The 15,775-nt window shown below is 39.0% G+C and overlaps 2 protein-coding genes across 4 annotated transcripts in view; one reads left to right on the top strand and one right to left on the bottom strand.

The window, feature by feature from the left end:
• LOC127834582 (basic immunoglobulin-like variable motif-containing protein) overlaps positions 1–7,190 on the top strand; it is a 37,293-nt gene extending 30,103 nt beyond the window's left edge. For all 3 annotated transcript variants that reach the window (XM_052360576.1, XM_052360577.1, XM_052360572.1), the window contains exons 10-11: positions 129–385; positions 5,554–7,190. In XM_052360576.1, the coding sequence (XP_052216536.1) occupies positions 129–385; positions 5,554–5,644 (348 nt within the window). In that variant the 3' untranslated portion in view covers positions 5,645–7,190. The remainder of the gene's footprint in view (positions 1–128; positions 386–5,553) is intronic.
• Positions 7,191–10,339: 3,149 nt separating this feature from the next.
• On the bottom strand, positions 10,340–11,566 carry LOC127834292 (uncharacterized). The gene is made up of 2 exons (XM_052360010.1): positions 11,442–11,566; positions 10,340–11,305 (listed from the first exon to the last, which is right to left on the bottom strand). Exons 1-2 carry the CDS (start codon positions 11,564–11,566, stop codon positions 10,681–10,683), a joined length of 750 nt encoding a protein of 249 aa, XP_052215970.1. The 3' UTR covers positions 10,340–10,680.
• Positions 11,567–15,775: the final 4,209 nt, after the last annotated feature.

The following is a 15,775-nucleotide window of genomic DNA, read 5'->3' as shown; positions in this document are numbered from 1 at the left end:
CCATAGTTTCATGGACTTAAAATATCATAGTGAGTCTCAAAACATTGTGTTTGATTGGTCTTTAGAAATGTTCTGGTACTATAGTCTTTTGACTGATGGATTACATCTCTGGTGTTGTGTGATTACAGAATGGAGGTAACCTTCATTGCATCATTGCCTTCCAAAGAAGTCCATTCATGACGGTGCGCCGAACAAATATCCCTGCACTGACCCCTAGAACCCTGAGTCCCCAGCGGTGCGGTCATGAGTCTCGAGCCTTGAGCCCTGGCAGGGTACGGGACCACATCCACGTGGAGCGCACTGTGAGCCCTGTGAGGAAGACTGTGAGCATTGTCAGCCCCGGCTCCGAGAGACCCTCAGATATACCCACAGATATCGAAATGAGGTTCAGTTTTAGTACCATTACAATAAAATGAGGTTCATCAAAAATGTCAAACAGTTGCATGCAATTATGAAAATTTCAATTATACAAAATATTGCCACTTTCAATTGCGGCGGTCCTGTCGTTTTGTTCTTTGTTTAAAGTATAAAATGAAGTTATATGAAGCATGATTATACAGCTAATAAAATTAATTATTTTCAATGTCTCATTACAATTTTGAACTTCATACATTAGAAAAAAGTGAACTTGAACAAATCATGATGGTCTAATTAAGAAATATTATTTTTCTATGATGGTTTGTTGTCGAATAACCCACAGTAAGGAGTATAGATGCGTAAGAATTAAATCACGAGTGCGAAGCACGAGTGATGTGATAACATGCATCTATACTCCTTACTGTGGGTTATTCGACAACAAACCATCATAGAAAAATATTATTTCAATTCTAACACGATTCTGATTGATTTGGTTCAAGCTTTTGGACATGATCTATATGTTTCAATACTCCACCCTTCTTAGTACAAAGTACACTATTTAGTGACGTCATTGAATTTTACAAACATATGACGTTGTTTTCATTCATAAATATTTTGCAAATGACGTCACTTTCATTGAGAACACAAATTGTAGAAACTAAATTACATCATGTTTATTGATGCTACTGAAAAGCTTACATGCTATAAATGTTTTCCTAATTACGTTTCCTAACAAATAACATTCTTTGTAGGCATGGTTATGCCACTTATCACCAAATATACAATTTGTTGTTTCATTACATTTATATAAATGCTTCATTTATAACATTTCTCTTAGAGCGGGGTTTAGCACGTGCATTTTACTGCAATATTTTCATTATTTATTCGGAACTATTTTGGAAACATTAAGCTCCGCCCATACATTATTGCAGAATAACCCACACTTGATGTCCTTCTTTGTCTATAGAAAACAAGTCGCGTGTAGTGTTAGAATAACCTTTCATTAAAATGAAAATAGATGGTATGTGAATTTATTGTTCATTACTAATAGTATATATATTTAAAAGGCTGAAAGAATATCGTGATTTTTAGCTCGGCTGTTTTCGGAGAAAACTCAAGGTATTGTCAAAGCCAGCTCGTCGTTGTTGTGTCGTTGTCGTGTCGTGTCGTCCGCCAGCGTCGTGCTAAAACCTTGACATTTTGCTCTAAAATCAAAGTGCTTCCACCTACAACTTTGAAACTTTCTTTGTAGATGCACCTTGATGAGCTCTACACGCCACACCCATTTTTGGGTCTCTAGGTCAAAGGTTAAGGTCACTGTGACCTCTAAAAAAAAAAAAAAAAAATTCTGACAAGCTTTCACAGCCGAGCGTGGCACCCGTTATGTGCTGCTCTTGTTTATGATTTCCAATTGAAAGAAGATAAAATATTGTATTCACAAGTACAAAAATTGTGATTGACATTTATTGACTAGCTTCAGATATGAGTTGCTTTAGTCTTCACTGACTTGTTTCAGATATGAGCTGTTCAAGTCCTGATTGACTGGTTTTTGATATGAGCTGTTCTAGTTCTCATGGACTGCTTTCAAATATGAGCTGTTCTAGTTTTAATTGAATGGTTTTAGATATAAGCTGTTCTATTTCTCATTGACTGGTTTCAGATATTGGCTGTTCTAGTCCCCTTGTCTGACTTGTTATAAATATAAGCTGTTCTTATTGACTGGTTTCAGATATGAGCTGTTCTTATTGACTGGTTTTAGATATGAGCTGTTGATATTCACTTGTTTCAGATATGAGCTGTTATTATTAATTGGTTTTATAAATATTATTCTTATTGACTGCTTACAGATATGAACTGCTCTTATTGACTAGTATCAGATATGACTAGTATCAGATATGAGCTGTTCATATTGACTGGTTTCAGATATAAGCTGATCTAGTCCTAATTGACTGGTTTAAAATATTAGCTGTCCTTATTAACTTGTTTCAATTATGAGCTGTTCTTAGTGTCTTTTTTCAGGTATGAGCTGTTCTTATTGACTGGTTCAGATTATAGCTGTTCTTTGTTTAATACTTGCAACACTTAATAACTATCATAAGGGGACTGCGCAGGCAAAGTTATGTAACTCTGACTTGCATTTTGACAGAATTATGTGCCCTTTTTATACTTAGAAAATTGAAAATTTGGTTAAGTTTTGTGTTTAGGTACACTTTTTTCCTAAAGTATCAAAGCCATTGCTTTCATACTTGCAACACTTACTAACTATCGTAAGGAGACTGTGCAGGCAAAGTTATGTAACTCTGACTGGCATTTTGACAGAATTTTGTGCCCTTTTTATACTTAGAAAATTGAAAATTTGGTTAAGTTTTGTGTTTAGGTCCACTTTTTTCCTAAAGTATCAAAGCCATTGCTTTCATACTTGCAACACTTACTAACTATCGCAATAGGACTGTGCAGGCAAAGTTATGTAACTCTGACTGGCATTTTAACAGAATTATGGGCCTTTTATACTTGAAAATTTGGTTAAGTTTTGTGTTTTGGTCCACTTTACCCCTAAAAGATCATAGATATTGCTTTCATACTTGGACACTCACAAACTATCATAAGGGGACAGTAAAGGACAAGTTGCATAACTCTGGTTGTCATTTTTACTGAATTATGGCCCTTTTTTGACTAAGTAACTTTGAATATATGGTTACATTTTGTGTTTAGATTCACTTTACTTCTAAAGTATTAAGGCTTTTGCTTTTAAACTTTAAATACTTTCATGCTATCATGAGGGTACTGTACCTGGAAAGTTGAATTTTACCTGACCTTGACTCTCAAGGTCAAATTATTAAATTTTGCTAAAATTGCCATAACTTCTTTATTTATGATTAGATTCGATTGATACTTTGACAAAACAACTCTTACCTGACAAATCACAATTGACTCCGTCCAAACCATCCCCCCCCCCGAATCCCCCTCAATTCCCCCCATTATTTTTTTTCTTATTAAAGATCATCTAATAAATGACCAACACACCCTCACACTATACCCCCCCCCCCACCCCCATCCCAAAAAAATAATTTTTATGCCCCCAGTAAGGTGGCATATAGCAGTTGAACTGTCCGTCAGTATGTCAGTCAGTATGTCAGTCAGTCTGTCTGTCAGTCCGAAAAAAACTTTAACATTGGCCATAACTTTTTCACTTTTTAAGATAGCAACTTGATATTTGGCATGCATGTGTATCTCATGGAGCTGCACATTTTGAGTGGTCAAAGAGGTCAAGGTCATCCTTCAAGGTCAAATGTCAAATTTATGGTGTCTGTCTGTCCGAAAACTTTAACATTGGCCTTAACTTTTTCAATATTGAAGATAGCAACTTGATATTTGGCATGCATGTGTATCTCATGGAGCTGAACATTTTGAGTGGTGAAAGGTGAAGGTGGAGGTCATCCTTCAAGGTCAAATGTCAAATATATGGCGTCTGTCCGTCCGAAAACTTAAACATTGGCCATAACTTTTTTAATATTGAAGATAGCAACTTGATATTTGGCATGCATGTGTATCTCATGAAGCTGCACATTTTGAGTGGTGGAAGTTCAAGGTCAAGGTCATCCTTCAAGGTCATTTTTCAAGGTAAAAATAAAATAAAATTCAAAGCAGCGTTCTCATGAAGCTGCACATTTTGAGTGGTGGAAGTTCAAGGTCATCCTTCAAGGACAAGGTCATCCTTCAAGGTCAAAGGTCAGAAAACTAATAAAAACTTTCAAAGCGGCATTATCATGAAGCTGCACATTTTGAGTGGTGGAAGTTCAAGGTCAAGGTCATTCTTCAAGGTCAAGGTCATCCTTCAATGTAAAAGGTCAAAAAAAAAATCAAAGCGTTGTTATCATGAAGCTGCACATTTTGAGTGGTGAAGGTTCAAGGTCAAGGTCATCCTTCAAGGTCAAGGTCATCCTTCATGTTCAAAAGTCAAACAAAATAAAAATAATCAAAGCGGCGTAATAATGAAGCTGCTCATTTTGAGTGGTGGAAGTTCAAGGTCAAGGTCATCCTTCAAGGTCAAAAAAAAAATATATATAAAATTCAAAGCGGCGTTCTCATGAAGCTGCACATTTTGAGTGGTGGAAGGTCAAGGTCTTCCTTCAAGGTCAAGGTCATCCTTCAAGGTCAAAGATTTAAAAAAAAAAAAAAAATTAAAGTGGCGTTCTCATGAAGCTGCACATTTTGAGTGGTGGTAGTTCAAGGTCATTCTTCAAGGTCAAGGGCATCCTTCAAGGTCATCCTTCAAGGTCAAAATAAAATAAAATTCAAAGCGGCGTTATTATGAAGCTGCACATTTTGAGTGGTGGAATTTCAAGGTCATCCTTCAAGGTCAAGGTCATCCTTCCAGGTCAAAGGTCAAAAAAATAATATTTCAAAGCGGCCTTCTCATTAAGCTGCACATTTTGAGTGGTGGAAGTTCAAGGTCAAGGTCATCCTTCAAGGTCAAAGGTAAAAATAATATAATAATTTCAAAGCGGCGCAATAGGGGGCATTGTGTTTCTGACAAACACATCTCTTGTTTTTTTCAAACATGGTTAAAAAATACAAATATTTATTTTTATAATTTTATTTTTGAAATACTGCCCAAAAATCCCCCCCCCCCCAAAAAAATAATTTTTTTTTTCATTTTTTTTGCATTTTTGGAAGATAATGTAATAAATGACCACACCCCCACACTATACACCCCTCTCCACTCCACCCCTCCATCCTTTGTGATTGAAATTGAGATAGGTCCCTACACCTTTAAAAAGAAAAATAGATGAGCGGTCTGCACCCGCAAGGCGGTGCTCTTGTTTGTTTAGTTATGACCTGTTCTTATTTACTGGTTTCAGATATAAGCTGCTCTAGTGCTTATTGACTGGTTTGAGATTTGAGCTGTGCTTATTGACTGGTTTCAGAAATGAGCTTTCTTATTGACTGTTTGCAGATATGACCCCTCCTTATTTACTTGTTTCAGATATGAGCTGTTCATACCGACTGTTTTCAGATATTACCTTTTTTATTGACTGGTATCAGATTTGAGCTGTTCTTATTGACTGGTGTCAGATTTGAGCTGTTCTTATTGACTGGTTTCAGATTTGAGCTGTTCTTATTTACTGGTTTCAGATATGAGCTGTTCTTATTGACTGGTTTCAGATATGAGCTGTACTTATTTACTGGTTTCAGATATGAGCTGTTCTTGTCCACTGATGAGGAGGATGAGGAGGGCATGTGTGATGATGACACCGCCAGTTCAGAGGTCAGCGCTCTGCTGTAACACCAACCAGACGTCATGATGATAATGCAACCTTGACAGTATTTGAAGGCCTTGTGTTGTTATAACAATGGAAAATACATTCCAGACGAACAAACTGATAGCATTGTAGAAATAGTCATATCCAATTTGTATATTTGCACATATATGGCGCATATTGGATATGTACTGCCTCGGGAAGGGTTTTATATATTTTTATTGTAAATATTTCAACTGCTTCACTCAGTTTAATCTTATATTTGGTTAGCTCTTCAGCTTTTACCTTCGTGCATTTATTTTGTGAATACATTATAAAAACTAATACTGAAGAGAAATTTAAGATAATAACAAACATCAATGTTTTCACAGATACTTTAATTGTTGAATATTCCGTGCACTGAAATTATAGTTCATGTGTTTATTTACACAATATAAAGGGTATATTAAGCAAGTTTATTGGAAGTTGAGATATTTGCTAAAAATACAAATACATGTCCTTATTGTTTTTTTCAACCATGTTTTGGGCGACTTTAAAATGATTATTTTATTTTGAATGACATAAACTAATAATGCAAATAACCTACTAGTTTATACTGGTGACTATCTAAATACCATATATACCTTAGAACATGATGGATTTGTTGAGCTCTTATAAACATACTATGGAAAAGAGTGTATAAATAGTGTAACATTATGGTAAGGCTATATTTGATATCAATTTGTCTTAACAATTAGAGTGCATGAGGTGACGTATGAACATATCATTTGCATTTTTCCTGATTGTTTCGCATGCAAGGGTCAGTGTTCCACGCCTCTTGCAGATTCTCTGGAAAGTAATACACATTAACAAGTGCAAGAGACTTTCAAGTTGTAAGTATTCGGTGACATGAAAAAGACATCAGCTGTGTAGAATTTTAACTCGAATAGTATTGCTAAAATCTTAGAAATGTGGTTATACATGTAACTGTATTTTGGATACATATGTGTTGTGCATGAACCTATGGTATTGAAGTATGCAATCAGGTACAATATTTACATGAACATGAATGATTTTATTATAAGTAAATATTTTAAGAAGTAAATTGAGATACACACTATTCCTACCTATGTCACGACTATACCTAGTCCTTCATTGAAGGATAACAACTTTGGAGTTTCTTGCCTTTAATTAACAAGTTTTGTTTTATTTTGCATTTTATACTTTTAAGCAACATGCAAAAATCCACTCGGTATCTAGGGTCATAAAATTTAACTTGTGAAATATGTTATTGCTGAATAATATTTAATACATTTTGATATTTAACTTTTTTTCTTCTGTAATGATCAATGTAATATACATTTCGGTTCATCTGGAATATTTGGTACTGATGAGTGTGGTTAAAAGATGGGTTTTTTATGCAGTACATGAATTCTGTCTTGTGTGAATGTATGCTAGCCTTTTTGGGGGATATAGCAAGTTGCTATTTGTTTTGAATCTTTTCATGTATAAGCTTTGCAGTCTTGTTTTGTATAATGGAAAGGTATCATAGAAAAAATATAAATACATACAGAATAAACTATTTATAGCTCATATATTAGTGTTTCATTACTAAAAAAGTTTAAAAGTGTAATCTAAATTCTGAACTTGTCATGCATTTCATTTGAATTAAGCAAATATACATAAAACAAAAATGTTGCTGCAGTCATCCAGACAAGCTGCACCAAATGAGTCCCTTGACAGTCAATGCTAAGTTTGACTGTGTCCCTTGACTTTAAACACTAAGTGTGACTGTGTACCTTGACTGTAAACACTAAGTGTGACTGTTCCCCTTGACTTTTAATGTGAAGTGTGGCTGTGTCCCTTGACTGTAAACACGTAGTGTGACTCTGTCCCTTGACTGTCAATGCTAAGTGTGACTGTGCCTCTTGACTGTCAACACTTAGTGTTACTGTGTCCCGTTTCTGTCAACGCTAAGTGTGACTGTGTCCCTAGACCGTCAATGCTTAGTGTGACTGTGTCCCTTGACTGTCAACACTAAGTGTGACTGTGTCCCTTTACTGTCAATGCCAAGTGTGACTTTGTCCCTTGACTATCAACGCTAAGTGTGACTGTGTCCCATGACTGTCTATGCTGAGTGTGACTGTGTCCCTTGACTGACAACACTTAGTGTGACTGTGTCCCTTGACTGTCAATGCCAAGTGTGACTGTGTCCCTCGACTATTAATGCTAAGTGTGACTGTGTCCCTTGACTGTCAATGCTAAGTGTTATTGTGTCCCTTAACTGTCAACGCTAAGTGTGACTGTGTCCCTTGACTGTCAATGTGAAGTGTGAGTATGTACATTGACTGTCAACACTAAGTGTTTCTGTGTCCCTTGACTGTCAATGTTAAGTGTGACTATGTCCCTTGACTGTCAACGCTAAGTGCAACTGTGTCCCTTGACTGTCAATGCTAAGTGTGACTGTGACCCTTGACTGTCAATGCTAAGTGTGACTGTGTCCATTAAATGTCAATGCTAAGTGTGACTGTGTTCCTTGACTGTCAACACTAAATGTAACTGTGTCCCTTGACTGTCAACGCTAAGTGTGATTGTGTCCCTGGACTGTCAACGCTAAGTGTAACTGTGTCCTTTTGCTGATACCGCTAAGTGTGACTGCGTTCTTTTGCTGGCACCGCTTAGTGTGACTGTGTCCTTTTACTGGTACCGCTTTGTGTGACTGCGTCCTTTTGCTGGCACTGCTAAGTGTGACTGCGTCCTTTTGCTGGCACCGCTTAGTGTGACTGCGTCCTTTTGCTGACACCGCTTAGTGTGACTGCGTCCTTTTGCTGGTACCGCTACGTGTGACTGCGTCCTTTTGCTGGCATCGCTAAGTGTAACTGCGTCCTTTTGCTGGCATCGCTTAGTTTGACTGCGTCCTTTTGCTTACACCGCTTAATGTGACTGCGTCCTTTTGCTGGCACCGCTTAGTGTGACTGCTTCCTTTTGCTGACATTGCTAAGTGTGACTGCGTTCTTTTGCTGGTACCGCTAAGTGTAACTGCGTCCTTTTGCTGGCACCGCTAAGTGTAAATGTGTCTTTCTGCTGGCAACGCTTAGTGTGACTGCGTCCTTTTGCTGGCATCGCTTAGTGTGACTGCGTCCTTTTACTGGTACCGCTTAGTGTAACTGCGTCCTTTTGCTGGCACCGCTAAGTATGAATGTGTTATCACTTTAAAGACTCAACACAAAGTCACCACATCTTAAAAAAATTGCATGATCAATGATCAAGTTAATGTCGAGACAAGTTGTATTGTGCCTAAATCTGACATCAAAATATGACCTTGACCTTTTAGTACGCGACATTCGCCTTAAACAATACACGCATAATCTACATGGTAAACAGTTGCGAAAGTTATAAATGTACATTTTACCTCCACTATGACAGCTACTAGCATTTTTAGCGAACTGCAGGAGTGCTTAAATCAAAACAACATATTTTTCGAGGATGTGTCAATGTAATATGCTGTGTTATATGTCCACGATGAAGGCGTTGAATATGCATAATAATGACGCTGTTATCGTGGTTGGCGCTTTTGTATAGCAATTTTGCATAGTACGTAGTGGAACGTGCGGTACATGACTGGTGTACCGAGGATGTTATCAGTATCTGTCATGGAAATATTCCTTTTGATGTGTTAAACTGTATGTCCGGTATTTGCTAAGCAGTGTTATAAAATAAAAGTTATATCCGGTATAAAGCTTAAAATTAAGACTTTTTTTACACAGGTTATGCGTTTCTCCTCTAGCATATTTGTAATCAAAACGGTAGATTACATACAGAACTCTAAAACAGTAAAAAAAAAGAAGCAAACAAAAATATTGAAACGTATGGAAGCTTTTTTTAGTCACTTTTATTACGTTTTATGTTACTTTTTAAATAATTCACAGTGAATATCGCTATAAAAATGAAATTGAATATTTTCAGTTATGAAAACTGCTTGTGGCATAAGAACATGGCTATATTATGATTGAATTACTTCGGTGATATAATTATTTGACAGATATAACAAGTTAAATTAATCAAGGGCCTGGTTGATTTGTTTAATAAAAAGACTAAAATTCTAAAAAATTAGTTTGATTCAAATACGTGAACAAATTTGAGCTTAAGTGTTATAACAAATATCAAGTTGTGTTGTTGTTGTTTCAGACAAATCAATCTTTTCGAGGCTGAATGTGTGTCTTCAAAACAGAATGTCTTCAATTGGACTTATGTCGTTATGTGATACTATTTCAAAATCTCTGTGCTTCAAACTATTAAGTGTGTTATTATATTTTAAACCACAGGTGGTTAGCGTGTGGCTATGATATTAATTAGTGAAAACATCATTTTGAATGATAAATAATCATATTATAACGAAAAATTAACTTTTCTGAAAAAAAAAATTCACTATCAAATAAATATATAACAAGGTATGCAACTCAAAATCACCCGAAAACGGGGTGCATCGCTTTAAACAGCCATTACTTCATCAATTTTGATCAGTGTCAACTGGGTCATGCGAGTTGTGTATCGTGTTATTTCTTAAAAGTTGACCCAGCATTTGTAAAAATATTGCAAGACATATACATTTCCAGAAAGGCAATTCATTTCTGTGTTGAATAAGACCGAGATCGTAAAAATCGCTGCACAATTGATGAAGAGATGGCTGTTCAAAGCGATGCACCCCGTTTTGGGGTGATTTTGAGTTGCATACCTTGTTATATATATATATTTGATAGTGCAACAGGCGCTGACTTCTTCATTCACGATGATGCACTGACCAAAAATCAAACCACTTCCATCTTCAATTGGTTTATGTTGATTAGTTATTTCAACACAGCAGAGTTACATACCAGAGGTTAAATTGTAGTTAAACGATATAAGAATCTGTTGATGGATGAAACTTGACAAAGTGTTGATTCTTTGTGTTGACCCATACTTCTAACAGAAGACAAACAACCCACAGCATCACCTCCTGCACTGCATGCTCTGTGTGTGAGTGTGGCAGTCAACACATACCCGATCACTGACAGAATAATAGCCTATACTTTCAGATTCCTGCTCAATGTGATGTTCTGGTATTGAATCTGTCTTTAATATAATTGAATGCGGGAAGGAAAGTCAACATACATGTCGGCCCAGACAATGACGGCCCAAACGATGGCGGCCAAGTCGATGGCGGCCCAGACGATGGCGGCCCAGTAGATGATATCGGCCCAGACGATGGCGGCCCAGACGATGACGGATCAGATGATGGCGGCCCAGTAGATGACGGCTCAGATGATGGCGGCCCAGTAGAAGACGGCCCAGACAATGGCGGCCCAGTAGATGACGATCCAGACGATGGCAGCCCAGTAGATGACGGCCCAGACGATGGCGGCACAGACGGTGGCGGCCAAGACGATGGCGGCCCAGACAATGACGGCCCAAACGATGGCGGCCCAAACGGTGGCGGCCAAGACGATGACAGCCCAGACAATGACGGCCAAAACGATGGCGGCCAAGACGATGGCGGCCCAGACGGTGGCGGCCCAGTAGATGATGGCGGCCCAGACGATGGCGGCCGAGTAGCTGACGGCCCAGACAATGGCGACCCAGTAGATGACGGCCAAGACGATGGCGACCCAGTAGATGACGACCCAGACGATGGCGGCGCACTAGATGGCGGCCCAGCTGATGGCGGACCACTAGATGACGGCCTAGTAGATGACGGCCCAGACGATGGCGACTTAGTAGATGACGGCCAAGACGATGGCGACCCAGTAGATGACGACCCAGATGATGGCGGACCACTAGATGACGGCCCAGACGATGGCGGCCCACTAGATGACGGCCCAGACGATGGCGGCCCAGTAGATGACGGCCCAGACGATGGCGACCCAGTAGATGACGGCCAAGACGATGGCGACCCAGTAGATGACGACCCAGACGATGGCGGCCCAGTACATGACGACCCAGATGATGGCGGCCCATTAGATAACGGTCCGTATGATTGCGGCCCAGACGATGGCGGCCCAATAGATGACGGCCAAGACGATGAAGGCTCAGACGATGGCCGCCCAGACGATGGCGGCCCAGTAGATGACGGCCCAGACGATGGCGGCCCAGACGATGACGTCCCAATTATTAATATATTATAACAGGAACAACAAAGAAAGGACATGGAAAACATGTACATTCGTCGGTTTCCTTTATGTACATTTTTATGTTAGAGGCTTATTTCATTATAAATTGGACTTATTAATGCTGCATTTGCAATCCTATTTAATCACAGTAAAGAATCTCGCCGTTCCACATGTTAACCCTTAATGGATAATTAGATATAAATACGCATAACTAACACGAAATGGGCCGATTGATATCTTTAAATATTATTTTGATCCGTATGTGATGTGAACGCACGTTTCTTTCCCTCCAGGTGACGGTTGTGTGACCCTTGTTGAGTACAAGGCCGCTCACTCGATGTCACCAGCCGAAATCTCGACCTCGATGTTTAAACACTTCGACTTCGACCACAACGACTGTCTCACATACACAGACATGAACCACGAGTTCCACCTCATGGACCAGAACGGTGAGTACACAGCTCTCCCGCATGTCGAAGACTCGCTGAAATACAGTTAAGATCCGCAAGGTAAGCCGTGCCCACAAAACTACCATGCGGTAATAGGCAGTCATTTGCATTCATTTATTTTATCATATAATTAAGAATGACGTTCGATTTATCTGTTGATTTATTGACATTGATTTATACCAATGAGTAGCAATTTGTTTTCCACTTACGTAATCCAAATTTTACAAGAGGAATGCATTCGGACGATTACGAATTGTTTATTGATCGATACATAACTACACTGCGACAGTTATTTCGATTGTTAAATAATGTTTATGCTTTTTGCAGAACAAAAGTTTACGGTGCTGGGTCCTATGTACTTGACTTCTTGCTGCAGAGTTCATGGGCAGTTTTACAACGGTTATTGTGTTTTGTGTTTATAGCAAGTTCAGCAAGTAGCATGTCACAATTAGAAACAGCCACATGTTAGTTGTCTGTCTTCCTTGAACACCTGCTGTAGTTTAAGGGAGCTCCATGTTGTCTTGGTACAGCGTCTTACAAATTTGGTTAAAGGGACCTTTTTACGGTTTGGTAAATTGACAAAATTGAAAAAAGTTGTTTCAGATTCGCAAATTTTCGGTTTAGTTATGATATTTGTGAGGAAACAGTATGACTGAACATTTATCATGGTCTTCAGGAATCCGGGGGTCACTGGTTCGAGCCCTGCTGCGGGTTACTTTTTTTTTCCTTTTTTAAATTTTATTTTGGATTTCTTACTGGAGCTTTTAAAATTTAATGTTTACATTTATCAATATAAAGCATTTAATGACAAACTTCAAAACATGCCAAAATCTGTGAAAAGGCCCCTTTAAAGTGTAACAACATATTTGCATGCCATTCTAGTATATTGTATGTTTATATCATATTTATTTAAATACGTGTATGTCATACATGTTTATCATATGTGCATATGCTAAGCTTACTTCATATTTGTATATAATGTGAATAAATTGTGTGTATATCATATGTGTATATTCATAATTGCATACCATATGTGTATATGAGATATCGCTTATAAAAAGGGCGACGGTCGCGTTCATACGACGGTCGCGTTCGTAAAGTGCGACGGTCGTGTTCAAAGGGTGAGATATCGCATATAAATTTTATGAAAACGCGACAGTCGACAGGCGATATTATTACAGCGATATTTGAACAGTACTAATATCGCGTGTCGCCGCGACTGTCGCGCAAAATATCGAGTATCGCTTCGTGCGTCGTGTGTCGCGGTCTGATATTAGACCGCGATACACGAGATTCGGATAATATGGGCGATATTTGAATAATAAAATATCGTGCGTCGCGGCGACTGTCTCGCAAAATATCGTTCGTCGATTCGTGCTTCGTGCGTTGCCCTTTGAACGCGAGACACGACACACGAAGCGATACACGATATTTTGCGCGACAGTCGTGGCGACGCACGATATTTTTCGCGACAGTCGCGGCGACGCACGATATATTTAACACGATATATCGCCTTTTGGGCTACCTACACAAGGGCGATATATCGTGTCGGCAAGCCTCGCGCTACCCTGGTTCTAAGCCTCGCATGATAAACTTGATCTGTATCCAAAACTCACATAATATTCTATATGTATATCGAACAGCATATTTGAAACTTGGTCTACTTGAACTATTGCCTTTGTATAGAGTATGGCCAAACTGGCTGGCATTCCTCCTGAGACTTCTTAAAATACCCGAACTGGATTTAGTGCGGTCGGCCTTATTGCGGATGAACGGGGGGTGGGGGGGCGAGAGAATAAATGAACATTACGCAAAAAAATGAACATTACGCAAGCCCATTGTTCCAATAGTATGTATTAGGTATTAGTTGTGTGGCATGTGTTATAAAGCAACCACGAGACTGATACATGCTCTTGAATGGTGTAATATTCAATTTTTTACGTACACGCATATACCCATCTTGGCTGAAAATTAAGGCTATGTTTAGTATATTACAGTCAGGGGCGTAGCTGGGCATACGCAAATACGCACGTGCGTACGATGTTTGGAAAAAATACAAAATTGAAGTGATCGAAAAATGCAATAAAATGTGATGCCTAACCCGGGTTAGGCATTTTTACTATGCGGGAGATTTCATATCGAAAACAGTTAAACTGTCTTAAAAAAATCGACTTCATAGAATACGCATGATTTAGCTACCATTTTCGAGGTCACGTTTCTTTTGGTGGTGACTATCCATAACATTATTATCGCTGCGCTTTATCGTTGTTTTCTACTATGTATCTGAATGGATTGTTATACGAAGCGGGCGATTTTAAGAATGGCTGCTAATTTGATGTCGCCCCGTACAGAGATGTTTTCGACGGAAAATTAGGCCAGCCAACATCCAAAACAGTCGTTCTGCTTCGAATTTATGGCGGACGAAGCCACTGATGCTGCCACTATGGAGCAAATGGCTCTCTGCATTCGATTTTACGAACCAGAGAAAGCATGTCTTCGGTAGGAGTTCGTTGGGTTTTCCGAGTGCAAGTCTACCACCGGCGAAGCTCTGGCTAATGCCTTCCTCGAGAACCTTCAAGCTCATGGAGTAAACATTCAGCCAATGCGCGGCCAAGGTTATGATGGTGCGTCGAACATGTCCGGGAAGCAGAAGGGGGTCCAGACTCGCATCCAAGCCATCGTCGCGAAAGCTGTATACACTCACTGCAAGGCGCACTGGTTGAATCTCGCAATTATACACGCCTCCGACTCGATGCACGCTAAGAACATGATGGCAACTGTCCTAACAATAGCGTTTGCCTTTGACTACTCTGCCAAACGGCTTTTGCGGTTCTATGAGTACTTGGAGACAGACGCCGTGGGCACAAAAGAGATGGGTAGTAGAACAAAACTTGCAATGTCTTCTCGTTCGTTCTGCTCTGCATGCCAGTATCGACAGCAACAGCGGAGAGGTCTTTTTGTACAATGAGACGGGTGAAGACATACCTCCGTAGCACCATGGGAACGGAGCGCATGTCCGGTCTTGCCCGACCACCGAGAGAGAGAGAGAGAGATCTGGAAGAGGTCGTTGACGTATTTGCCAGACGAAAGGAGCGCAGATTGGCCCTTTTATTTCGTGTGTAATGTAGTGCATATAATACAGGAGACCTTGCATTAATTAGACAGTTTACGTGTATTGTTTTTAAAAGTATTTTGCTATAGGTAGAGAATACCAGACGAGATGTAAGTGACTAGAGTTATCGAGTAAATATGATACACATAGTTGCTATCTAAAAGATGGATATTTTGCTTAATTATGTCTCTTTTATTTATTTTTTAACAATACAAATTAAGCTTTAGTTACTTTCATCCAAAAGTGTTATGTCCTATGTTATACCATACCATATCATGGTTTTATTTAGACATACATTAAATAATATACCCCTTCTGGAATAAAAATCTTAAAGAAAATCCCATGTTTTAAAATCGAAGACAAATGGTATCATATCCGAGTTTATCACCCATTATTTTGCACTATGAAATTTCTGAAACCTCTCAAGATTGCACGTACGGCTTCGTAGAGATAAAAAAATAATCCGGGGGA

Source organism: Dreissena polymorpha, chromosome 6, assembly GCF_020536995.1.
Source record: "Dreissena polymorpha isolate Duluth1 chromosome 6, UMN_Dpol_1.0, whole genome shotgun sequence".
NCBI classification, from domain to species: Eukaryota; Metazoa; Mollusca; class Bivalvia; order Myida; family Dreissenidae; genus Dreissena; species Dreissena polymorpha.
The sequence above is the reverse complement of the archived record's forward strand: the minus strand, read 5'-3'. Positions and strand labels throughout refer to the sequence as shown.

Coding starts and splice junctions, on each gene's coding strand:
- LOC127834292 (XM_052360010.1), bottom strand. CDS start 11,566: ATGTACTGGGCCGCCATCGTCTGGGTCGTCATCTACTGGGTCGCCATC. Junction 11,306..11,441: donor ATCGTCTGGGCCGTCATCTA/GTGGGCCGCCAT, acceptor GCCGTCATCTAG/TGGTCCGCCATCAGCTGGGC.